This window comes from Musca vetustissima, unplaced genomic scaffold (genome assembly GCF_032173495.1).
Source record: "Musca vetustissima isolate MV318-11 ecotype Yass unplaced genomic scaffold, APGP_CSIRO_Mvet_v1 utg31883, whole genome shotgun sequence".
Taxonomy (NCBI): domain Eukaryota; kingdom Metazoa; phylum Arthropoda; class Insecta; order Diptera; family Muscidae; genus Musca; species Musca vetustissima.
In genome coordinates this window covers 111,739-137,476 of record NW_026873490.1, presented here as the reverse complement: position 1 = coordinate 137,476, position 25,738 = coordinate 111,739, and the positions used below count along the sequence as shown (strand labels likewise).

General features: G+C 36.9%; 4 protein-coding genes across 4 annotated transcripts; 2 read left to right on the top strand and 2 right to left on the bottom strand.

Annotated features, from left to right (window-relative positions):
- Nucleotides 1-623: 623 nt before the first annotated feature.
- On the bottom strand, nucleotides 624-1,541 carry LOC133325636 (uncharacterized). The gene is made up of 3 exons (XM_061534361.1): nucleotides 1,533-1,541; nucleotides 812-1,481; nucleotides 624-748 (listed from the first exon to the last, which is right to left on the bottom strand). The coding sequence occupies exons 1-3, from the start codon at nucleotides 1,539-1,541 to the stop codon at nucleotides 624-626; spliced, it is 804 nt and encodes a 267-aa protein (XP_061390345.1).
- Nucleotides 1,542-5,169: 3,628 nt separating this feature from the next.
- On the top strand, nucleotides 5,170-15,514 carry LOC133325626 (uncharacterized). Its single transcript, XM_061534351.1, has 4 exons — nucleotides 5,170-5,337; nucleotides 9,815-11,234; nucleotides 15,144-15,331; nucleotides 15,394-15,514. Exons 1-4 carry the CDS (start codon nucleotides 5,170-5,172, stop codon nucleotides 15,505-15,507), a joined length of 1,890 nt encoding a protein of 629 aa, XP_061390335.1. The 3' UTR covers nucleotides 15,508-15,514.
- Nucleotides 15,515-20,233: 4,719 nt separating this feature from the next.
- On the bottom strand, nucleotides 20,234-21,739 carry LOC133325679 (WASH complex subunit 1). Its single transcript, XM_061534404.1, has one exon. It carries the CDS (start codon nucleotides 21,737-21,739, stop codon nucleotides 20,234-20,236), a length of 1,506 nt encoding a protein of 501 aa, XP_061390388.1.
- Nucleotides 21,740-22,493: 754 nt separating this feature from the next.
- Nucleotides 22,494-25,628, top strand: LOC133325614 (nuclear inhibitor of protein phosphatase 1). Its single transcript, XM_061534342.1, has 5 exons — nucleotides 22,494-22,736; nucleotides 22,798-23,015; nucleotides 23,083-23,154; nucleotides 24,927-25,449; nucleotides 25,507-25,628. Exons 1-5 carry the CDS (start codon nucleotides 22,496-22,498, stop codon nucleotides 25,617-25,619), a joined length of 1,167 nt encoding a protein of 388 aa, XP_061390326.1. The 5' UTR covers nucleotides 22,494-22,495; the 3' UTR covers nucleotides 25,620-25,628.
- The last annotated feature ends 110 nt before the right edge of the window (nucleotides 25,629-25,738 follow it).

The following is a 25,738-nucleotide window of genomic DNA, read 5'->3' as shown; positions in this document are numbered from 1 at the left end:
TCGAAGAGATTGTTGTTAAAATCACCCATTATAATGATGTTGGAATAACGAACAATTAGATCAGAGATATCGGTCTCGAAGGAATCAAAATCACCTGTAGGCAAATAAGCTATTCCAACCAGGACTTTACTTGTCCCTACCATAATTTCAATAAACAAACTTTCCGCAACACCATAACTTCTGCCTGTATAAACTAATTTAGATGATATAGCATTGGACACAAACAAACCGACTCCACCGCCTCGACGATTGGGTCGATCATTTCTGTATAATGTATATCCGGAAATATTGACAGTATTTAAGTGAGGCTTAAGCCATGTTTCGCTTACTCCGACAATGTCGGAGAGGCTCCCTTCTATAATATTTTGAATTTCTGCTAACTTTGATGAATTTGGAACAATATGGAAGCTTTGGGCGTTAAAATGGCAGATATTTAAATTGGATTTTAATCCGAAAAATTGGGCATGCAAATATCGATTGTCATGAAAAATATCACCTATATTATTGAGATCCATAGTGGGTATTGACAATTGTAATTATATATTATATGATTAACACCAGGAAATATTATAAAAAATAATAATTAAAAGTGAATTAAATGGTAATTATCAACAAATTATAAATTAAGTAGATATAGCCGCACTACTCGGTTCAGAAGTCGAAACATTTCCGCAGCTGACGTCTAGCAAATGAGCGCACTGATTCATATCCAATTCATCCAACATTCCATTTGCTAATGTGACCGATACTTTTGGTTTATCACCATTTATTAGTTTGAATAATGATAGGGCCCCCCGCCTTCTTAACCTACGACATAGGTATAATAGCTTGGATGATGTTTGGGTCAAATGGTCATTAAGATAAACCCTACTATTCACATCTCCACCAACAATATCATTTAATAAAATTTGATTGCTCTTGTGATAGTTTGCCATAATTGTGTCTCGTAGGTAGACTGAGTTCAATTTTACCAGCACAGATTTGCCCTTCGACATGTAGCAAATGTGTTGTATATCGGCAGAAGATACCGTGACGTTGCAAAATGCAAATATTTTTGTTATAGGTTGTCTTAAATCACGAATGCCATCTGGTAAACCGTTGATGACTATGTCAGCCCGGTTGAGTCTTCTCTGCAATATATCATTATGAGTTTGTAGTTCGCTAACATTGTTTTTAAATGTTGTCTCTAGTTGTTTGGTAACAGCTAGACAGCTTAGTATGTCTTCTTCAACTTTTTTAACACGGCTATTAAATTCCCGCTCAAGAGAAGACATTGTATCACAAACGCGTTTTTCCATTTCTTGGACATAGTTGCGAATATCTGACTTAAAGGAATCAAATTCGGATTCAAATGCTGATGCGAAAGCTTTGAATTGACTGCGTAATTCATCTGCAAAGCTGGCACTGTCATTGGCCACAGCGGCATTTGCTGGAGATTTAGTTGCACCATCATCAACAACAACATTATGTTCTGATATTATCTAAAGCAAGGGAATTTCTTAATCATATTTAGCGAAGTTCGGAGTAGAGGCTCTGTACATATTTTCCTGCTTACAAATAACTGAATACTGATGGAAAACTCTAAAACTAAAATGAACAAGCAATGGGGCAGAACGATTTAATTCTAAATACGACAGAGCAGCGTCTAACAGAAATAAAGATTTTTAAATATTGTATCGTAAGGGCACGAAGTTGATCGTATATCAGGAAGCGGTCAACTTGGCCCGACCACTTAAAAGTGCGTCAAGGTCAGAAACTGTGAATGTAAGGGTAATAGTTTTTATCCTCCTCGGTAGAGGTTTAAACTGCCTGTCGTATCGGTTCGCGAGATACCGTTAGAAAGTTTGCTTGTCTATGAATAATAATGGTGGGATATATTTCGGAGAAACGTTTTTAAATGTCTATCGTTATATCGTAAAAAGCCAATGTACGTTCAAGATCTAATTTCGAATTTATTGTCCGTGACTTTATTGGCTTTAGAGCCGCATTGATATCCACATACAGTGGTGGTCACAGAATTAAAACATTTACTGTGGTAAACATTTTTTGATCCGCCTTCGATTCGTTTGAAGTATTTTTGAAAATTTTTTAATTCAGAACACTTCGATATACTGCACTTAAGAGATTTAGTGTGAAAAAAGAAACTTTTTGCATGCAATTTCTCCATAAATAACGGTTTTTATGAAAATACATCGACTTTGAAGTGGCCATATAATTAAAACATTGTGTGGAATTTTTTACTTTACTGCATTTTTTGAAAATATTTTTAGGAAATCTCTTTAATTTAGTTAAATTATGTAAACTAAGCACCGATAAAATCATTTCCAGATAAAAATGTTTTGAAAAAATCTGTAAAATCTATCAAAATTGCCAACAATTTGTACAGTACACCTTACATTCAGAAAATCACTCTTATTATAGAAAATAAATATCCGAATGCACCAGAAATTGCTAGAATTAGTTGAAAACAATAAATGATTCTCAATATAAATAAATATTTGAAATAAAAACTCAAAAAATGGGAATTAACCTAAAGTAACGATGCAATTTCAATAGCCTTTACTGAAGAAGGCCGGAATATTTTTGCAGTATGTGAGAAAAAATCGATTGATATTGGTATTTATTATACCAAATCGACTGTTCGAGTAGTACAGAATATATTTTATCATAAAATATATCTGTCAGAACAGAACGAACAGAGATCAACGCCTAGATTGACGAGTAAAAGTTTCAAGCACACAGCAGCATTTTTGATGTTCAACACAAAACTTCAAATATTTGTCAAACTGTAAAATTTTTACTTCCATGATACTAAAATAGATTAAGTGGAAGTTATTCGATTCAAAAAATATTATTTTGGAAAAATATTGTCATGTTCAATAGATTTAAAGGGTCAAGAGTTGACCATAAAAAATACTGCTATGTGCTTGAAACTTTTACTCGTCAATCTAGGCGTTGATCTCTGTTCGTTCTGTTCTGACAGATAAATTTTATGATAAAATATATTCTGTACTACTCGAACAGTCGATTTGGTATAATAAATACCAATATCAATCGATTTTTTCTCACATACTGCAAAAATATTCCGGCCTTCTTCAGTAAAGGCTATTGAAATTGCATCGTTACTTTAGGTTAATTCCCATTTTTTGAGTTTTTATTTCAAATATTTATTTATTTTGAGAATTATTTATTGTTTTCAACTAATTCTAGCAATTTCTGGTGCATTCGGATATTTATTTTCTATAATAAGGGTGATTTTCTGAATGTAAGGTGTATTGTACAAATGGTTGGCAATTTTTATAGATTTTACAGATTTTTTCAAAAAAATTTGTCTGGAAATGATTTTATCGGTACTTAGTTTTCATAATTTAACTAAATTAAAGAGATTTTCTAAAAATATTTTCAAAAAATGCAGTAAAGTAAAAAATCCCACACAATGTTTTAATTATATGGCCACTTCAAAGTCGATGTATTTTCATAAAAACCGTTATTTATGGAAAAATTGCACGCAGAAAGTTTCTATTTTCACACTAAATCTCTTAAGTGCAGTATATCGAAGTGTTCTGAATTAAAAAATTTTCAAAAATAATTCAAACGAATCGAAGGCGGATCAAAAAATGTTTACCACAGTAAATGTTTTAATTCTGTGACCACCACTGTATATGGTCGCAGATTCCAAACACTTATCCCAAGCTCTTTGGCAAGAACGACTATCTACATGATAGCTAGCATCCATGCAGTGAATATAATCGAATTAGTATATTTAAGATAACGCTAATAATTCAATTAATAGATTGTTCAACATTTAATACCACATTTCTTCTACTTAGGAAATAACACGATATTTTGTGTGGAAAAAAGGTTGTAGTTTTTAAAATTTCAGTATTATATTAGGATTGTACGATAATTTTTCCAGTAAAAATTACTCAGTAACTTATGTTGAAAGAACTTGCTAGCTCATGTGAAATTATTGAAAAATCTTTGTTATTTGAATTTTGCGTGTGAGGGCAGTGATCATTTGAATGATTAATTATCCATCGCTACAACAAAAAACTGATTTGAAAAACGACTGTTTTTAGAATAAAGACAAATGTCGCACCTTGACGAATTTGAATTTAATTCGCATATGCAAGTTCGCATCAGGGCGAAATAAATACAAGTTATCGACATACGACCTTTGTAAAGTCACATAGCCCAATATGCCTGATGAGCCGCTTCACCAACGGCCACTTAACCACTCATTTACTGAAATTTTAAGTTATCAAAAAAATTCAGTAACTATTTGTACAAATTGTTACAAATTATTGGACTGGATTGAATTATTGTCAAATAAACCTATTAATATAAAATATTGATTTAAACGTATTAGGCTTTGTTCCTTGCATATGTCATGCACATGTCATATTTGACATATCTCCAATACTTTGGTCCATGTAAATGTATTTCTGCCGGTCGTCACTGTTTCTCATATTTGACATATCGCCGAGCCAATCTTGTCAATCTGTTTGTTTTGGCAAAATATTTTTGACATATCAAAATACAACAACCGATGTTTGTTGTAGAAATTCGCCGATGCGGCTACCTTGTATATCTACCTTGTTATCATCATTTTGTGTACTCGTTCATCGTTCGTGTGAAACAGAAACGACAGAAACGAGTTTATTTTCGAAGGGGAGACGCAAAAAACGTGAGGAGATTAAATATAAAATAGATTATAAAATTTTCCTAATCGAAGAACAATTTGATGTGAATAATTAATAAAATATATAAATTGTTTGCAAACTTATAACATATAATACAAATATACTTTTACGCAATTTTGCTAAGAACAAAAAAAGAATATACGTTGTGCTGTGTAAGAATCCAACCGAAAAAGAAAGAAGAGCAAAGAAGAAGAAAAACAAAGAAACAACAACGCACAAGAGAAAAAAAATTTCAAGTAAATAAGTTCTATACAAAAGAAAATAGAATTAGAATAATAAAGTGGCCATATAAATAATACATATATATAATATACATAACAAAGAATAATAAATAAATATCCAAAAAAACAAGAGATTATCGTTGCTGTGTGTGTGCGTGCGTGAGAGAGTCAATCGTCCAGTGTTTGTTTTTTTACTGTTTACTCGCCGCTGCTGCTCGCCCCTTTTAGTTCTTTTGAGAAAGAAGATGTTGTCGTGCAAATGTTTAAATTTTATTGCAGCCACTGCCAATAACCAACAACAGCAAGGAGCACCTCCTGCCTATTCGTTGACCGATGCTTTTCGACAGGCTTTCCTGCAGAAATTTCCACGAAATTTCATTTTCTATTCACAATGCATGGATTTTTTTAAACAGGTAATTATTGATGATGATTAATTTTGTTTATTATTTTTTGGTGGATTTATTTAAGGAGTAATTGAGAGTGGTATATGGAGATGGAATGAATACATATACCTGTTGCAATAATTATTGCAATGTGCCATTGCAAGAATATCGACGAACTAGACTAGGCTGGAAAGAGTCGTCAAGCTAGCAAAGAAATAGGAATTTTAATTGATGATTTGGAACAAGTTAAGCTCAGGGTCGGGTTACGAAAATCAGGAAAAGAGTAACAAGAGGTACTCGAGACTAGACAAGGTACAAAGAGCCGTCTCGATTCTAATAATTGAAGCCGCGAGAAACACTCTGGGTCTCAGAATTAAGTGTCAGGCCGCGGGTAGTGTCATAAGGCTACATGAACAAAATCTATGGCTATATCTTGAACGAACTAGGTATGACATTGGACCAACGCGTAAATCTAAGCGACTATATATCACCAGTCCTGAGATTTGACGATATAGCTTATCTACAAGCTGGATAGCAACTGTAGTATTTTCAAAGCTGAAATCTTCGCTATTTGGAAGGCAGCGGAATTGATAAAAAGTCGTGATGCAGATATCGAACTATCTTGAATCGGTGACTATCTTTGTGGATAGTCAGGTGGCTCTTAAAGCCATCAAATCCTGTAATATCAAATCTATATATAGACTATATATCACCAGTTCTGAGATTTGACGATATAGATGTCGTTATCCCTAGTAGAGACGACTGGGACCGTACCAACCCTCCTCTGGACGGCGTGGCTTTCTATACAAACAGATCCAAGATGGAAGAAGGTACAGGGGCTGGTGTCTACTGTGAAAGGCTAGGCCTTGAGCTTATCAACAAGCTGGATAGCAACTGTAGTGTTTTCCAAGCTGAAATCTTCGCTATTTGGAAGGCAGCGGAATTGATAAAAAGCCGGTGACTATCATTGTGGATAGTCAGGCGGCTCTTAAAGCCATCAAATCCTGTTCTCTTTCGGAATTTTGATGTGTTCTTCGACGAACGAGTCAATGAACACTGGCACAGCGACACTAGGTGCAAATGGACACACTCTGTCTACCAAAAGGACATACTCACTGTTGAACCTGAGCAAAGCTGAAATTAGAGTAATAACAGGAGTCATTACTGGTCATTGCAATATCGAGGACCTTTACCAGTAAAAGGGACCATGATGTTACTGATTACTGCAGACTCTGTGCTGAGGAGGAGGACCCGGAGATAGCTGAGCATCTCCTGTGTCGCTGTCCAGTTTTTTAGGCACAGACTAGCGGGTGCTTACTTTCCACTGTCTCTAAGTTTCTTCTCAACTATAGAACCTGCTTTAATCTACAACATCATTAAAAAACCTAAAGTGGTTGTGTCCAATTTCTTTAGCCATCGAAACTATTCTCACCTTCCTCCTAAAAATAATGGCTTCTTTTCTTTTTGACTAAATAAGCTATTCTCCATTAATTCGAAAGGGTGAAATAATAAAACAATTAACAAAAAAATTGTGAAACTAGGCTACAAGCTTCTTCGAATAGTGTTGATATCTACGGAAATATACATATAAAGGAACAATGTATGTCTCTAAACATGAACTAGAATATACACATATTAAAAAAATGAAACGTGCTTAATTTTAATTATTAATCTCATGTTTTTATTTTTCGATTTTCGCCAAACCAATTTTTTGTTGTTGATATATTCTGAGTAGTTTTTTTTTTGTTATTGGTCGTTTTTTTCATATGGATGGATGGTTGGATGTGAAAACAATTCTTTATACAAACATATCTATTTCTATTAGTCCACACACCACACTTCATATATAGATTCGTACATGTGTATATATATGGGCGGCGAGTATTCTAGCGACATATGGATGGTGGGGTCGGTCTGCTGCTGCTGCTACAAACTCTTGTTTACGTTTTATTTATTTATTTTTTGTTTTTCACTTTACTCATTCTCGTTGTTTTGTCTGTAGTTTTTTTATATTTGCTGAACATTTGGCTTATTTGTACACACGTCTCGCCGTATTATTGTTTTTTACCTTTTCTATTGTTGTTGCATATAGTTTTTTTATTTTTTTTTCATATTGGGTATAGATTTACATATATATATATATATATAAATGTACATATGTTGTAAGCCCTTGTCTTGACCCAAGGAAATAATATTTTCCTACCTGTTGTTAGTTCTAAATAAGTGCAAATTCATGATAATGTATTTCGAAAATCGAAATCTCGTCCTAAGGCCTAATGTTTTTTTCGATTTTTCCTTTCATTTTCATCTATCCTAACATGACACCGATTTTATTTTACACTAAATTATTTGACTTACGATGTATATATATATATACTATATTATAATATAAAAATACACATTTATTTATTTTTTCACACTTCTTTGTGTTTATCTTTCTAAATAAACAACATCATCATCTTTGAAAAAAAAACAGTTTTATTTTGGTAATTTGTTAATTTTTGCCTTTGCATTCCTATTTGTTTACAAAAACAATTCGATCATAGAAACTAAAATGACGATAACAACAATTTACCATTCGCAGTCAATTAGTTGTGTCGCAAATAAATTGGTCCAACATGCTGCTCTTTATGTATTATAGGATTGTTAAGAAATTTGGTAAATATTTATTAAAAACTATAGCATATGCCAGATACTTCGGGAAAGGAAGAATAAGAAACTAAAAAAAAGTATTAAGGAGGAAGTAGTTAATAGTGTCGATGGCTACAGAAATTGGACGGAAATATATATTACGTGCTAATGTTGCTCTTTTCTAACCAATTTAGGATTCTAATGTGGATGTTGTGGATTAAAGTAGGTCCCATAGTTGAAAAACAGCTTAGAGACGGTGGAAAGTGAGCACCCCCTAGTCTGTGCCGTCTGTAGGCCAGAACTGAACATCGACACAGGAGATGTTCAATTGTCTCCGTCTCCTCCTCGTCAACGCAGAGTCTGCAGTAATCAGTAACATCTTGGTCCCATTTACTGGTAAAGGTCCTGATATTGCAATGACCAGTAATGAATCCTCTCATTACTCTTATTTCAGCTTTGCTCAGGTTCAACAGTGAGTTTGTCCTCTTGGTAGACAGAGTCGGCCAAATAGATCTTGACACATTGTACCTAGGTTCGTTTTGTCAAAGTTCCTAGGCTCTTTCGTCGAAGAAGTTCAAAGTTTCGAAAAATATTATCGATTGCTAGATATGTAGATTGAAATGCCCTAATTGTCTAATTCTAGATAATTCGTCTGTTTTTCATTACCCATGACATCACGGTGTCCTGGTACCCAACACAGCCGATAGCTGTAAGTGAGTGTTTCCAAAACTGCTCTACACTCGAGGTCGACCTCAGATTTGATACTACAGGATTTGATGGCTTTAAGAGTTGCCTGGCTCTCCACAAAGATAGTCACCGGTTCAACGATCTTTGCATCCAGACTTTTTATCAATTCCGCTGCCTTCCAAATAGCGAAGATTTCAGCTTGGAAAACACTACAGTTGCTATCCAGCTTCTAGATAAGCTCAAGGCCTAGCCTTTCACAGTAGACGCCAGCCCCTGTTCCTTCTTCCATCTTGGATCCGTCTGTGTAGAAAGCCAGACCGTCCAGAGGAGGGTTGCTACGGTTCCAGTCCGGTTTCTACTAGGGATAACAATACAACCATGCCCAAAGGTACAACATCGCCAGAGGTTTTGTTCACGCAGCCTTAGGGCGCTACGTGCGGCCTGACACTTAATGCTGAGGCACAGAGGCTTTATGTTCAGCATTGCATTCAGAGCTGCTTGTGTGTGGAGTGCTTCTCGCGGCTCCAGTTATTAGAATCGAGGCAGCTCTTTGCACCTTGCCTAGTTTGCTGCATGTCGACTTGTGGCGCTAGCAGTGTCACCAAACAAGAGCACCATAGGAAAGGATGGGCCTCATCACTGTGTTATACAACCAGTGTATAGTCGATCGTTTTAGCCCCAACTTTTTCATATGGAGAGGGAAATCAGTCCTCTCTTCGCCTGTTCCTCGGCGTTCTTATTCCATCGTAATTGACCATTGTGCCAAGGTATTTTGCTTGGGGCGACAGATGAAGCTGCACTCCATCCAGTGTTGGTGGAGCAAAGACGCCTAGCTTACGTTTCCTAGTGAACATTACCGGTTCCGTCTTTGTCGGGTTTACATCAAGGCCGTTCGCTTTGGTCCAGCGTGACAGCGACAGTAAGGCTCTTTGCATAAGCTCCGAATAAGGGGGACCCGCCATAATTCCGACTTTTGATCCCGTTTTTCAAACGAATTGGTAATAGTTTTTTTATTGAGTGTTACATCTTTCTACAAAAATTTACCACATACAAGTTCTGATCGATATAGATATCTCCACCATGGTGGTGGAGTATATAAAAATTTCGACCCGGTCGATCTTAAAAACGCTTCTACCTCTTTTGACTGATATTTGACTAAAACATTTCTCAATTGTTTTTCTCATTTCAGGCCATTGGTCCAGTTTCAGACCTGACCATTAATTCCATCAGTCAAAGAGATTTAATCTACAGTCTTACATTGGATATTTCCGAATCCGATAATATACCACAAACATGGCAGCTTAGCATCTGTAGTAATTGTAATGTTGTTCTATGTGCTAAACGTATTTCGGATGCGTCCAATTCACAACAGCAACAACAACAACAGAATACACCCGTATACCTCATCAATTGTGGTCTACTTACCAACAATGAGGAATTATCGCAGAAACGTGCCGACAAATCATTTTCCGATACATTTGGTATTCTAATAATGGATCATACCAAATCTGAAGTTCCTTCCCAAAGTCAACAACAACAGCACAGCAATGCGCTTACAATTGGTTCCCTCTCAACCTCGTTTGTAACTGGCAGTAGCTTAGCGAATCATTTGGTGGACTCGAAGCAGTTACGTTTAAGGCAAATACAGGCTAATTTGCAACAGCGGCTGCAACGAGAAATTGCCGAAACCGATGAGCGTATTCAACGCTATACCGAACAACAATTTGCTTTGTTGAAAAGTTTCCGTGAGAAATCGGAACAGGAATATCAAATGTTGGTATCGTTAATACAATGTATCCCCGAACAACAGGCAAATGAGTGGTTAGATCGTCAACCACCAAGTCTGGAGGTTAGTAACAATGGTGGCGCTGGCAATTTACCCTACGGTAATTCACGCCGGCGTAACACCATTTCGAGTCGAAAAGACCTGAATAGTACGGCTCCATCGACACCTACAACTACCCAAGCACCAACAAATATATTCCAGTTGAACAAAGAAAATGTTTACAAGTCTGTTAACTCGGAAAGTGTTCCGAGCACACCAACAAGTGCCATACCAACGACTACCACAAAAACGGGTCGATCATCAATTACAGAGATTAGTGCAAATACAGGCTCAACAGTAGTTCCTTCAACGGCAGCCGCAGCAGCAGCATCTTCATCTACGTCAACAACTGTGGTTGGCGGTTCGCAACAACAACCACAACGTAAGATGTCTAATTTTGATACACCTCCCGCTACCCCAGAAGCAACGCCCATGAGTGTGGGCAATAGTCCCACATTCCGACAACAACAGCAGCAGCAGAATACCTCATTTATAGGTCAGCAATCGTTTCAACAGCAATTTCCCACACCAACTGTGGAAACGGCCGACGATTGCCTATTTGAATTGGAAGGTGTTGATGCAGCAGCGACAACAACACATCCATCGTTATTTTTACAAAACCCGCCTTCCCCATTACGTCAGCAGCAACAACAAAATGTGCCACAACAAATACTGCCAGTCTTTAGTAGCTATCAACAACGCACCTTAAATTATAGCCAACAACAACACATGGAAAATCATATGAGTGATTTGGATGAAAGTGATGGTGCTGAGGAAGCTGAAGGTAAGTTGTGGAAAATTGAAACTTAGTGAACAAATGATCTAGCATCATTACGAAATTCTGTTCAAAAAACATATAATAAAGCTAGCAGGTTACGTTTACGTTTAGGGAAGTGCGCCACATAAGTGGCTGCAGCACTCTGAGACCGTCAGGTCCATTGTGATCATCCACGAAAAGAAAGAGATAAGGAGAGATCTATAGGGAAGAGAAGAAGTGGGGATAGAGAGAGATGAGAGGCTTATAAGAAAATGTAAGAAGGTAGGTTTGAAGTAGTATCGATGGCTATAGAAGATATATTACGGACAGAAGATATATTACGTGTCAAGGTTGCACTTTCCCAATCACTTTAGGTTTCTAATTATGCTGTAGATTAGAGTAGGTTCAGATGTCCAGAAGAAACTAAGACTCGGTGGAAAGTGATCACCCACTAGTCTGTGCCGCCTGTAAGCCAGGAATGGACAGTGACACAGGAGATGCTCAATTGTCTCTGTCTCCTCCTCGTCAACGCAGAGTCTACAGTAATCAATTGCATCGTGGTCCCATTTACTAGTAAAGGCTCTGATATTGCAATGACCACTAATGATTCCTGTCATTACTCTTATTTCAGCTTTGATCAGATTCAACAGTGAGTGAGTCCATTGGTAGACAGAGTCGGCCAAATAGATCTTGACACATTGTACCTAGGTTCGTTGTGTCAAAGTTCATAGGCTCATTCGTCGAAGAACGCCTCAAAGTTCCGAAAAAGATGACATATGGGTGGTTTGATAAAGCCATCAATTGGATTGAGGTCCTCGTCTACCTAATTCGTCTGCTGTTTCATTACCCGTGATGTCACGGTGTCCTGGTACCCAACACAGCCGATAGCTGTAAGTAAGTTCTTCCAAAGCTGTTCTACACTTGAGGACGGCCTCAGATTTGATGTAACAAGATTTTATGGCTTTAAGAGCCGCTTGACTATCCACGAAGATAGTCACCGGTTCATCGTCCTCTGCATCCAGACTTTTTATCAATTCCGCTGCCTTCCAAATCGCAAAGATTTCAGCTTGGAAAACACGACTCAAGACCTAGCCTTTCACAGTGGACGAAAGCCCCTGTACCTTCATGCAGCCTTAGGGCGCTACGTGTGGCCTGACATTTAATGCAGAGGCCCAGAGGTTTTAAGTTCAACATTGCGAGTAATGTGTTTTTTTTGGTGTACAGAGTGCCTTTTCTGTTCAACTTTGCCTCCCGTATGACCTTCTCCAACAGGATGTTAAAAAGATCACACGACAAACCTTCATCTTATCTAAAACCTCGTTCGGTATTGCGATGAGAGGAGACTAATTCCTCTATTGTTGGCTAGAGGAATGCATGTCATTGGTCATGCATTCCTCTAGCCAAATTGTACTAATCAGTTGGTGCATGCTCTGATCAACGTTTGACCACCGGTTTTGAATAGTTCGGCTGGCACCTGCTGCTTTATTTTTCTTCAGCCGATTAATTGCTACGTCATCTATTATTGATTATGGGGTATCCTCTTCACCGCTACTATTTGATACTAGAAAATTTTCAAAATGCTCCTTCTACATCCTCAGCACGTATCTGTCACCAGGTTTCCATCTTCATCTCTACAGGAGGATATACCTGCATCAAAGCCTTCGGTTTGGTGTTTTACTCGTTGGTAAAATTTCTGGACTTCATTCTGACTTCTGTATATCTCGATTTGCTCACGCTCACGTTTTTCTTGTCCATTCTTCTTTTTTCTGAAAATACGTTTCTCCTCTCTCGTTTTCTTCCGATAATTCTCCAACGTATTACGTTTTGCTACTGTCTGCAGAGTCGCCCTATACGCTGCGTTTTTCACATCAGTAGCATTACGACATTCCTGATGGTACAATGGGCTTCGTGATGGGGGTTTTTGGCACCCAAGTGTTGCTTTGCTGCAGTTTGTCAGGAGTGGGTAATTCTTTGCCATTGTGCTTCTATATTATTATCGGGACAAGGGGTGCTTTCGTCAAGCAGTTGGGTAAGTTGAGCGGAGTAGGCTTCTGCTATCTGTTGTGTTTGCAGCTTTTCGACGTCGGGTTTCCGTGTTACATTAGATCGCAACTTTGCTTGGAAGTGAAATGATTTTCATCTCTCTCTCTTATTGTGTGCCACCAGCGAAGACGTTCTCTTGTGAGAGAATTCAGACCAGATCGATTTTGAAATTCTGAACCAGGTTCTCTCCAACCATCCGTTGCCGACTACCTCGCAGGAGAACAAGCGGATTTTGCCAATGAAATATCCAATGGGAGGTTTCACAGATCTCTCAATGGGAAGATTGGACGACTGTGAGCCCCCTCGAAAAGCCTCGTCAATGTCAGTATGTCCTGGAACCCAATATAAGTTAACTGTCTATCGTATATCATTCAGAGTGGAATTGCAATCATGAACTGCTTTTGAGTTTATAGTACGCGACTTCACCGCTTTAAGGGCCGCCTGAATATCGACATACATAGTCACCGGTCCCGTAATGTCGGCAGTAAGTGATTTAACTATCTCGGCCGCTTTCGTGATTGCAAGGATTTCAGCTTGAAAGCCGCTACAGGATTCCCTACTAGGAAACTCTACTTTGATGTCACTAAAGTCTCTGTGAGAGGTAACATAGTCACTAATATTGTTTAGAATGCTAGCATGACCATAGTTCAGCGATTTCCAGGCATCCGTTTCCCGGAGCCTCAGGGCACACCTGGCCGCCTGGAATTTAATCAAAATGTCCAGTGGTTGGAGATTCAGGATTGCATTCAAAGCTGCCTGTGGTGTACTTCTTAACGCTCCGGTGATCAGAATTGAAGCCGATCGCTGTACTAAACTTAATTTTGCCAGCAGCATCTTTTTGTTGACCCCCTGCCACCATATCTAAGAATGGGGACAACAATCGTCATATACAGCCAGTGTATGATCTCGGGTCGTAATCCCCAGCTCTTGCCTATAGTCCTTTCTTAGAGTGTTCCTCAACATTCCTATTCCACGTTAATTTGCGGTCAAGGATAGTGCCAAGGTATTTTGATTCTTCAGAAAGGGTTAGGGTCATTCCTCCCAGTGATGACAGGCGGAAACTAGGAATCTTACATTTCCTAGTGAAGAGCACCAATTCTGTCTTAGTGGGGTTTACACCAAGACCTTTGGCGTATGCCTAGTTAGACAGGGTTGAAAAGGCACCCTCCAGAATATCTGGAATTGCCATTAGAAACTTACTCCAACCAGCAGGACTACATTATCGGCATACGCTACGACCTTTATCCTAAGACGGATTTTGGTTTTCTTTCCCGATTCTTTTACATAGTAAGAAGGGTTTTCCGAGTGTGGGCAACTAACTTGACACTGAACCTGGGACACATCAGCTAGGGTGATGAAACTAACTACCCCAGATGACACCGCGGGGGAGGTCAGTATCCACAATTGTGATGAAAGAGGACCAAGATAAGCCTGTGCTTTGCCATGTTAAAGTCAATCAGAGCCGTTTCTTGGTAACTAACGGAAAGATTCAGCTTAGACATGTTTTTATATTGTTAATACTATTTATTGGCCTTGAAGGATTTAATATTATTCAATGAAATAAATAAATAATAAAACCGGTTTTCATATCTAACAGTCATATTATTAGGCAGCTAATAAACAAACGCGCTAAATTTATTGAACCGGACTATTATTGATTTTGTTATCTCAATATACGGTTCAAAATTTTCCATACAAATCTCCCGATCCCCGGTCAACCGTATTCACCTTTTTTACTTGTAAAAAATATGCATTTATTTTCACTTCAGTCACTTCTATTTATCAAAAGCTAATATGTGTGTGCCCGACGACCTCATTACAATATTCCCATATACTAAATACATATATGTATACATATATATGATTTGTTGCTATGCTTACTTTTGTTTTTAGATGCATTGGATTTAGATAGCTCGATGCCAATATCAATGGCCACCCCACAAAGACGCAATCATACAACAAATAGTGCAGCCGCAGCAGCAGCTGATATGAGTAATTTTGCCAAAAGTCTACCAATTGAGATTGCAAATTCGCCACTAGTAAAGGGTCGTAGCTATATACCATTGGACTCGGAAGATGATGTAGGTGTTTAATTTGAATTTTATAGAGTTTTTATAATGATTTTATTTTTTGTAATTTACAGGAACTGGACAATAATGTCGATATTGCAGCCAGCATTAAGGCTTTAGCTAAAAGTGTTCATGGCGAGGCGGTATTTGGCGATTTGCCAAGACCGCGTCTACGCTCACAAATTTAATTTTTTTTTTGATTTGCAGTTGTTCAACCAAAAAAAAGGAAATGAGATCTTTTTTTTTCAGTTTAGTTTTATGTTATAATTCTCCTTCTATATACTAAAAATATTTTTTTTCTTTTCTTTTACATTGACGAAATTTATTTTGAGCAAACAAAAACACATTAGTTATTAAGTTAAAACGTATCTTTATATATTTTTTTATTAAAGAAAATAGTTTTTTTTTCCTCTTTATTTGTATAAGTATAATTATATATGTATGTGAGTACCTTTTTTCTTTTTTTATTTGTTTTCAAAAAATATACACTAATCAATAGTTTTTTTTTTCTAAAATAATTAAAAAATACAAATCGAAAAAGATATTGGTAAATATTAATTTTATGATGACCCACATAGTATATATATGTATGTAATATAATCGAAATAATAATGATGACGCTATATATATAATTATTCTTATTATCCATATTATCTCGAAAATGAGTTTCGTTATTTTTGTATCCGGTTTTTTCTTCTACATACATATGAGAATGGTAAAATAACACCTCAAGAAAAAAATGTATTGGTGTTTTTTTCGTTAACAAATAATAAATATAAATTATAATTACACATCCATACATATTTACATTAAAGAATATATGCATATATATATATACGAAATGTATACATTCATCATGTGTTGTTGTTATATATAAAGCATAAATAAATAATTAATATGTGAATGTGTGCATTGTGTGCAATTGCAATGACATTTATTTTTTTAGTTTGGAATATAAATATTTTTTGTTGTGCCAAAAATTCTAAATTTTCTACAGAGAACAGTATGTTAGAGGTTAGGGTATATGATGTTCAGGCACCAATCAGATCAGAAGATTTTTTTATTCTCAGCCTTTGACTAATGGGGGTATATACATCCTTTACTTGAAAAGAGAACTTCCAAACTGTTTATGTCTTCTGCCGATCAGCGATGAAGATATACAGAGGATTTGTTTAATTGTTTCTAGCTCTTCTTCGTCCTCACATAGACGCCAGTAATCGTCTCCGTCGGAGTCCCATTTCGAAGTGAGAGATCTAATATTGCAGTGACCTGTTATGATCTCCACAATAATTATGATCATCTTATCGAAATATTGATAAGGGTCTAACCCATGTTTATTTGAACCATATCCGTTGTAGGTAATTTGAAGAGATTTACAAAATTGTCAAAATTTCCCGGAAAACTTATTTTGTAATAGCATGCGAACGCACTAGCCGATTTGAATCAAACTGTGTACAGCCTAATATTTTTACCAAGCCCGTTTTTTTTTTTTTTTTTTTTTTTTTTGAAAGGTGGAACTCATTGGTACATTGCTTCTAGGACCTCCCCCACAAAATTGTTGAAAATTTTGAATTTGAAAATTTTTTAATCCAATGTAAAGTGAATGGAATATGCGATTTGATCCTAACATTGCACATTATAATATTTTTACCATGGCTAGATCAAGTCCGAAGATTGGATCCATCGGTCCTCTCCTTCTTCCGATTTGATCCAAATTTTGCAAATCGAAATTATTTTACAAACCCTAAATCATGTCCGAAGATGGGAACTGTGCACAACCTAATATTTTTACCAAGCCCGTTTATTGTTGGAAAGGAGGGGGACTTATCGGTCCGTTGATTCTAGTACCTCCCCCACAAAAATTTTTAAACCAATATCTAGAGAATTGGAATATGCGATTTGATCTTAAATTTGCACATCATAATATTTTTACGTTGGCTAGATCCGAAGATGGGGCCCATCGGTCCTCTCCTTCTGTTACCACCCCCCACAAAGTTTCAACATTTTATTCACAATCAAACGAATTGAATGTCCGATTTCCGAACGAATGGAATATTAGTTTTGATCCAAACTTAACAAATCGTATTAATTTTACCAAACCACGATCGTGTACGAAAATGGGGCCCACCTCGATCGTGTACCACTCTATGTGGTACCTTCCCCACAAAGGGTCAACATTTTGAAAATTTGTTAATCCAATATCAAACGAATGGAATGTCCGATTTGATCCAAATTTTGTAAAACGTAATATTTTTAATTTGGCTAGATCAAGTGCGAAGATGGGATCCATCGGTCCACAATTTCTGGTACCTCCCCCACAAAATATCAAAATTTTAAAAAAATTAGTTAATCAAATATCAAGCGAATGGAATATCGGATATGATTCAAACTTTGCACATCATAATATGTATACCTTAGCTAGATCATGTCCGAAGATGGCACCCATCGATCCAATCCTTCTGCAAATTCCCCCACAAAGTGACAACATTTTGAAAATTTGTTATAGTGCGTTTAAATTAGACTGGATTTCGTTAACCCAGTGGGTTTAAATTTCCAATTCCTTTCAATATATGTCAAATAAATCCTCATAATGTAGGTTAACCCGTTAAAAATTTCTAATGTAAATGCCGTTTTAGCCTCTTCAAATACTTGATGATCAAAAAAAAAAAACATATACCTTGTATAAAGCGAATAATAAAACCAGTGTGTAGTAATTCCGTAGATCTTCGCAAACCATAGTTTGGGGGTATACATCATATGTCGGCAACACCGACTGACACTTTTTTACTTGTTTTTTTTTTATTATCAGTCTCTCATTCTCCTCGGTTTAGAGATAATGATGATTGGTTGGAGATAATGAACAATTGTTTGTTGTACACACCGTAAATATCCGGACAACATGGAAAGAGTGAGTGAAAGATAATAGGTTAATCCGTTTATAGTTTTGTTTTTATCGGCTTCTTATCCTCCTTTGCACAAATTTGTTGGGCCAGGGGATTAGCTAGAGTCTGACCTTGTTAAGTTCGAGACTGAGGGAGCTTGGCAGCCACACCAGCATCAGTCGAAAAATCGCATACCATGTTGTTTTTGTTTTTAGAGAGGGGTTATTAAAATTCGGCTCCATAGAAAGTGCTTTAAGTGAGGGATTGAGGTCAACCATGGCAAAGCCTCCTACCATGGCAAGGACTTGACAACTAAGCCTGAATAAACTTGTTGAGCCGCCCAACAAAGCTCCTGTGGACGCGTCCGTCCCCGAAGGCGGAAAGACATTCATAGGTGGGTTTAGAATAAGCAGAACCACCTTTGCAGATTTCCGGCAATTTTATTTTCTATTTCACAGTGTTTTTAAATTGTAATTATTTTTTTCTCTAATTTCATATATTTACTGCGGTTTTTAGTTTATTTAATAAAGGAAGCCGTCCAAATAATTTTTAATACACCAAAAGAATACTTAAATGTATACATAAAAAAATATTTTTTTAAGAAATAATTATAAAAAATATATAATGTCATTGCACTTTGCAGTGTGTGCCCATTGAACATAAAGTATTTGAAAAGAAAAAGAAATATATATATATATAAACAAATAATTTATGTTTAATAATAAATAGAATACACACATCTCTAATGATTTATTTATTCATAAAAAAACGAAAAATACTATAACAATGTTATCAAACATATTGAGAAATATATCTGAGCTAATATTTCTGTTTTTTATTTGAGAAAATCATATTTTTTTGTCATATATTTTTAAATACAAACGGACGGACTCAACAATGTTAAGTTTAATAAAAAACAAAGTGTTTTGTAATTGGTCTTCTCTTCTCCTACGCTATTGATATAATTTAATAAAAATTAGCTAACAAACTGTATACTATACACATATATAAATTATAATAATGACTTATGGATATCATTAAAAGTTAAAGTTTTTTTAGTTGATTTCTATTCAAATGTATTAAAAAAAAAATATTGAAAAAAAGAAACGAAATAATGCGTTAAAATATCATTTTGTGGCAAATAAAAAAATATATACTAAAATAATTTTTATATTAAAAAAAATAAAATGTTGGTTTTAATTCTGCATGAAAATTTGAAAATATAGATTTAGGGTAAAAATTCTTTAATTAACTGCTCGCTTGCTCCTGTTCTGCGAAGATGTATGCTCAATGAATTGACGGCAGAACTGCAATACACATTTTTTGGCATCAGAATGTTGGATGTTATTTAAGGAAATAGCAGGAAAATTTTTATTTCTTTTGGAACCAGATAGTCTCTTATTTGTAGACCATAGCTGCTTAGAGTTTATATTGCAGTGATTAAGGTGTTCTAACCATTTAGATCGTCTGTGCTCAAGGACTAGAGCATTTATTTCAGCGCTAAGCTACGGAATTCTGTCGTCAGCGGGGCTTTCGGCACGGAGTTCGTCACGTTGCTGTGCCAATCTGGATGCCCTGGATGGATAATTTGGTCTCATGAAGCGTTTTGCCGCTTTTAGAATAGTTTCTCGGAAAACCTTCTCACCATTACTGGAAATACGGGTGGTGGCATAGGACTTAAGGAGTCCTCAATGAATTTTGTGAATTTCGGAATCGTCTATCTGGTTTGCAATAAGAATACCGCGATTATCATTAGGTTGAGAATACCATTTCACATGATGAACGTTGAAATCGCCAAGAACAACAAAATAGTACACAAATTAAGGCATTCTCTTTATTTTTATTTACATATTTCGTTTAATAATAAATATACATATTTATATAGTATTGAAATTTCGAAACAGTGTATAAGATCATTTTTTGGATTATCCTTCGGTTAAAACAAATCATTCCAATCTATAAAATTCCAGAAGTTGTGAAAGTAGGTGTGATAAAACGCCAACATATCGCCGGATTATTATTTCCATCAACCTCAATCAACCCAATCGGTATCATTCGAATCGTCATCTTCTTCCGATGCATTTTTAGTCCTTCCCACTGGTGGTGGTGGTATGAGAGACGAAAGTCGAGAAATTACCGGATTTCCCGAAATACTGCTGGATGCTGCTGCATTATCTGTTGTATTATCTTTAGTGCCGGATATACCTTTACGTCGCATCATTAGTTTATTATGTAAATCGGCCATTAGATCCCCACCAAGTGGTTTTATGTTGGTTTTCCGGTTTTCATTATTTTCCGCAGAATTTTGATTATCGACAAAGTTGTTGTTGTTCTGATTGTTGCTTAATGGTGCTGCTGCCCGTTTTAGTGGAGCTTTACCTAAACCACCAGCTTTGCGGATGGCTGCCATTAGTTCAGATCGGGTATCCGATGATGCTGGGAGTTTTGGTAATTGAGCCGGAGCAGCAGATGCTGATGGTGGTGGAGGAGGTGGTGGTGTATTGGAGTTTGCAGCAATTGGTGGGGGCGGAGGAGGAGGTGGTGGAGGTGTAGCTGTTTGTGAAATGGTTTCTTGGGCAGGTCCGTGAGATAACGCCTTCTTGGTTGAGTTTTCATCAGCTTTATCTTTAGAGCTATCCTTTATTAAATCATCCAAATCGGGTAGAGTTTCTACCACCATTTCCAAAGAGGGGGCTATTTTTTGTTTGGCTTCCTGGCTCTCATAACGCAAATCATCAGCAATACCCGGTAGATCAGGCAGATCCCAAGGCAAATCTAGCTCTGGAGCTTCACTCAACTTGGGTGTATATTTCAGACCACCAGATGGTGTTAGTTTCTCATTTCGATGGGCCAATGAATGTGGAGCAGGATCTGGAATTTGTTTTGCCGTTGTCCCTTGTGCACTGCTGTTCGCCGCCTTTTGATTACGTTTATTTTTAAACAACCTGGCCCGCTTCCAATTATCACTTTCATCGGCATCACCTTCCGTCAGATTATATGGGGAATAATCGCTGTTAAACAACAGCACCGAAGATACCGATTTCAATTCATTTGGCATTGTACCCAAATCTTGTGTTTGTCTTATCTTCAATCTCTCCCTGGTCAGACTGTTATCTGGAACATTTTTCGGATTTTCTCGTACGTGGAAAAATACTAATTTTTCATTTGTATTTGGCAAACTTGAATCAATTTTGGATTTTACTTCATAGCTAGAGGTGTGTTGTTCATCGAAATTATTGTCGTTTGGTTCCTTCGTAAAAGTTACCGGAATTTTTTCAAAAATATGAGTGGCCGGAAATCGTGCTGGCGCATAAATATGTATTGCCTTGCGAGTATTTTGTAAATTTTTAATTTTTTCCTGGGATTTTTTAATACGATTTTGTAATTCCTCCACCTTGGTGTTATTTTTTTCTAATCGATTGTCAATTCGTAGAAATATATTATTGATAACTTTTTGAAGGCTATCCAAGGCATATGCGGCCTGGATAATGGTCTCCTCATGACGTAAATCTGGTGGAACAATTGGTACGGAAAACATTTTATGGGAATTGGAATTATTTCCGGCTTGCTATTTATTAACAATTAAAAAAAAACAAATAAATTAATCACCAAAACAATGGTTTCCCAAGCCGTCTAATGATACTCTTTAACGCCGTTATTATTAATATCTCTCTCTACAGTAGTTAGAGAGTAGCGTCACGTTTGTGAAATGCAATGCTTATTATTTGTATTATTTATGTGAATTGATATAAATAATGGTTCATAAAAACAATTATATATGTATATTTATGTATTTCCGTTACACGGCACGTTATACGTCAACTTTCATTGCTACCGTTTTTTAAATGATATAATAATAAATGATTAAATAATATTTATTATTATATCATTTAAAAAACGGTAGCGATGAAAGTTGACGTATAACGTGCCGCCGTAGTTTACTTTACGTTTTCACTAACACTAGATCTAACGCCGGCGTAAAAAGACAATGCGGCAAAGCTAAACAAAACATATGTTTTGTTGATAGTGCCGTAAAAAATCCTTCAGCAGACGGAAACAAGATAGATTTTGTTAAAAAATTAAAATTGCATTTTATTCTGTTTAAAATCCATTAATAACTGAATTAAAATTAAGAATTAAAACTTTACAACAATATTTAATAAATATTCGCATAAGATCGCATACAACAACAGTGACATAAATTGTCTTGGCCAGGCACCACCAAAAAAGTCGATTATTTGAAAAAAATATTTCTATAGTTTTATTAAAAGAATTATATTGAATTTTATATGCCATGTCTGGCTACGAAATACCATCCTGGGCTGGCAAACCACCGACCGGCTTCCATTTGGATGTACTAAAAGAAGATAAACTGGTACAAAAGCTAATGGTGGATGAGAAGCGATGTTATCTATTTGGACGAAATGCTCAAATGAATGATTTTTGTATAGATCATGCATCCTGTTCCAGGGTACATGCGGCATTTGTTTATCACAAACATTTAAATATTGCATATTTAGTTGATTTGGGATCGAGTAAGTTACATCGTTATTTTTGTTGTTGTAAAATTATATTTACCACTTCTTTTTCGTCTAGCCCATGGCACATTTATTGGTTCGGTACGTTTGGAACCACATAAACCCACACAATTGCATGTCAACAGCACCTTCCATTTCGGGGCATCAACACGTAATTATATATTACGCGAAAGACCATCTGCTGGACAGCGCAATAACATAATGGAAGATATACCAATGAGTGAAACGAGTGATGGTGCCTTATTGGGATTACCGGAAACTCAAACGGAACTAGATGTAAATATCAGAAAATAATAATTCATAAAATGTTTCTATTAATTTAATATTTGTTTTTGTTTTACAGAATCTTACGGAATACAATACAGCACATAATAGAAGAATTTCCATGCTGGGAATAGTCGATGATATAAGAAAGGTAATTTGTTACTAAAGCTTAAGGTACAAAGATCGACCGCCTCGATTCTAATAACAGGAACCACGAGGAGCAACCCACAAGCAGCTCTGAACACAATGCTGAATTTAAGGCCTCTGGGCCTCAGCATTAAGTGTTAGGCCGCGCATAGTGCCCTAAGGCTGCATGAACAAAATCTTTGGCGAAGTTGTACCAGCGGGCATGGTTGTATCTTGAACGAACCAGGTTAAGACATTGGACCAACGCGCAAAACTAAGCGACTATATATCACCAGTCCTGAGATTTGACTGAAATCCAAGCTGAAATCTTCGCGATTTGGAAGGCAGCGGAATTGATAAAAAGTCTGGATGCAGAGATCGTTGAACCATCGGTGACTATCTTTGTGGGTAGTCAAGCGGCTCTTAAAAGCATCAAATTTGGTCGACTCTGCCACTCTCGAAAGGAAACAGCCACTATTGGACCTGAGCAAAGCTGAAATAAGAGTAATGACAGGCGTCATTACTGGCCATTGCAATATCATGACCTTTACCAGTAGATGGGACCATGATGCTACTGATTACTGTAGGCAACGTGATGTTGTAGCCCTATTATATTTACACAGAATTGGCCAAATAACATTTTAGTCGTAAAACATATAGTCTTGAAAACACCCGCCAAACGAAGTTGTGGTTTTTGTAACAGGTTGGCTGTTGATGAAATTTCTTTCCTGAAAATGGAAGAAGGAAAAGAAAAATATATTAATTAATTATTAGGAAATCGGATTTGAGGAGAGGAGAGTAGTCATAAGTCTACGCAATAGACTTGTAGGCTCGGACGGACAATTGAATAGATGGTGTGTGTCGTGAGGGCTTTGCTGGCAGATCGGGCATCTGTTTAGGGTTCCGGGGACAATGCGCTCTCGATACGAGTTGAGAACATTGCTGTATCCGGACCTTAGTTGTGCCAGAATTGCAGGAGGATGTTGTCGGAGACCGACAGTTGATTCACGGATTTCATCGCGTGCGCTATCGACAATCTGTTGACGTCCGATGGAATTACGTCTTGGATGCCATCACGATAGCGTCTGAAGTCCTGGTGGATATGTCGCGGAGGTGGATTTGCCATCATGTAATGGTTAGGATGACACGGCAGATATCATGCCAGCAGGAACTGTATAGTCAACAACACATTATGTTGCTTGACTGACAACATCCTGGTCTCCTCGTGGAGGTGATCGACGACGCTCGTCATCTGGACACAGCCCGTTGAAATTCGGAGTACATTATTTTGGGTTGTTTGCAAGGGTCTCCATTGCGTGTCACTAAGGAAAGAAGTCCAGACTGGGACAGCATAATTCAGGATGGAACGTCGTTACCAACGTTTCTTTATCCTTGCCCCAGGAGGTGCCAGCCAAAGCTGTCAGAACCTTTTTCCTAGCTTTCACCTTCTGGTAGATGTAATTGGAATGCGAGGAGAAATGAAGGAGGTTATCGAAGACCATCCCAAGGATTTTCGGATTATGAACGGTGGGGATGCGCCTACCTTCAAGGGAAATGTGAAGTTCTAGATTGACTTCTCGCGTCCAGGAAGTGAAAAGTGACACATTAGACTTTGCAGTGGATAATTTTAGATTGCGCTCCCGGAAGAAGTTGGTGAAAAAAGTAGTTGTGGTCCCAAAAATGCCTTTTGGGCTAGGTTCCCGTTAATGAAGAAGAAATGAAATTTCAAAAAGTTATAATTAATTTGTGAGACTTTCCATAATCAAAATCCCATTTTTTTGGAATCTTCTATTCTAGAATAAAAATCCCCGAAAACGTCGGAATGTCACCTTCAACGACGAAGAAATCATAATAAATCCTGAAGATATTGATCCAAATGTTGGACGCTTCCGTAATTTGGTGCAAACAACTATAGTTCCTGTGAAACGGGCACGTTTTGATGGACCATCGAATATGGGTATATCATCAACACCAACAACTCATGTCAATAGTCATCAGATATTCCAGCACAATTATCAGGAACATGCCAAAAATCTGCAAACTTCACCGAACAGCAGCAACAACAACAGCAGTGCACAACAGACGGCAACACCATCTCTGTATCAGGGATTGCCGGCAGCTACACATGAAACACATCCGGGTAGAACTGATATTAGCGGTCCATTGATTGGAGCAAAACTGGGGTTAGGTTTATTACTGCCAAATCCAGCGCCGGATGTAACGCCGGTATTTAATGAACCTGCTGCTACTGTACCAACAGCGGCAAATAACGCCAATCCACAAAAAGTCAATGTGGCAAATGGTAATAAAACTAGGGATAGTAGGTTATCCTTTATGATATTCATTGGAAGTTTTCTTTCCTTCTTTTTCGTTTTAGTACGCTACGAAGATCCTATGCACTCGGAAAGTTCCGGAACCTCTGGACCTCAAAAGAAGAAATATGCCAAAGAAGCGTGGCCGGGGCGTAAACCAATGCTGGGTTCTTTATAACACAAATTTACATAACACCACCCTGGTATTCTCAATTAATTATATTAATTAATTTCCTTCCCCCACCCTTTAATTTTGGATAAATTCAAGTCAAGGCAAACTCATTCACTTAGTTATAA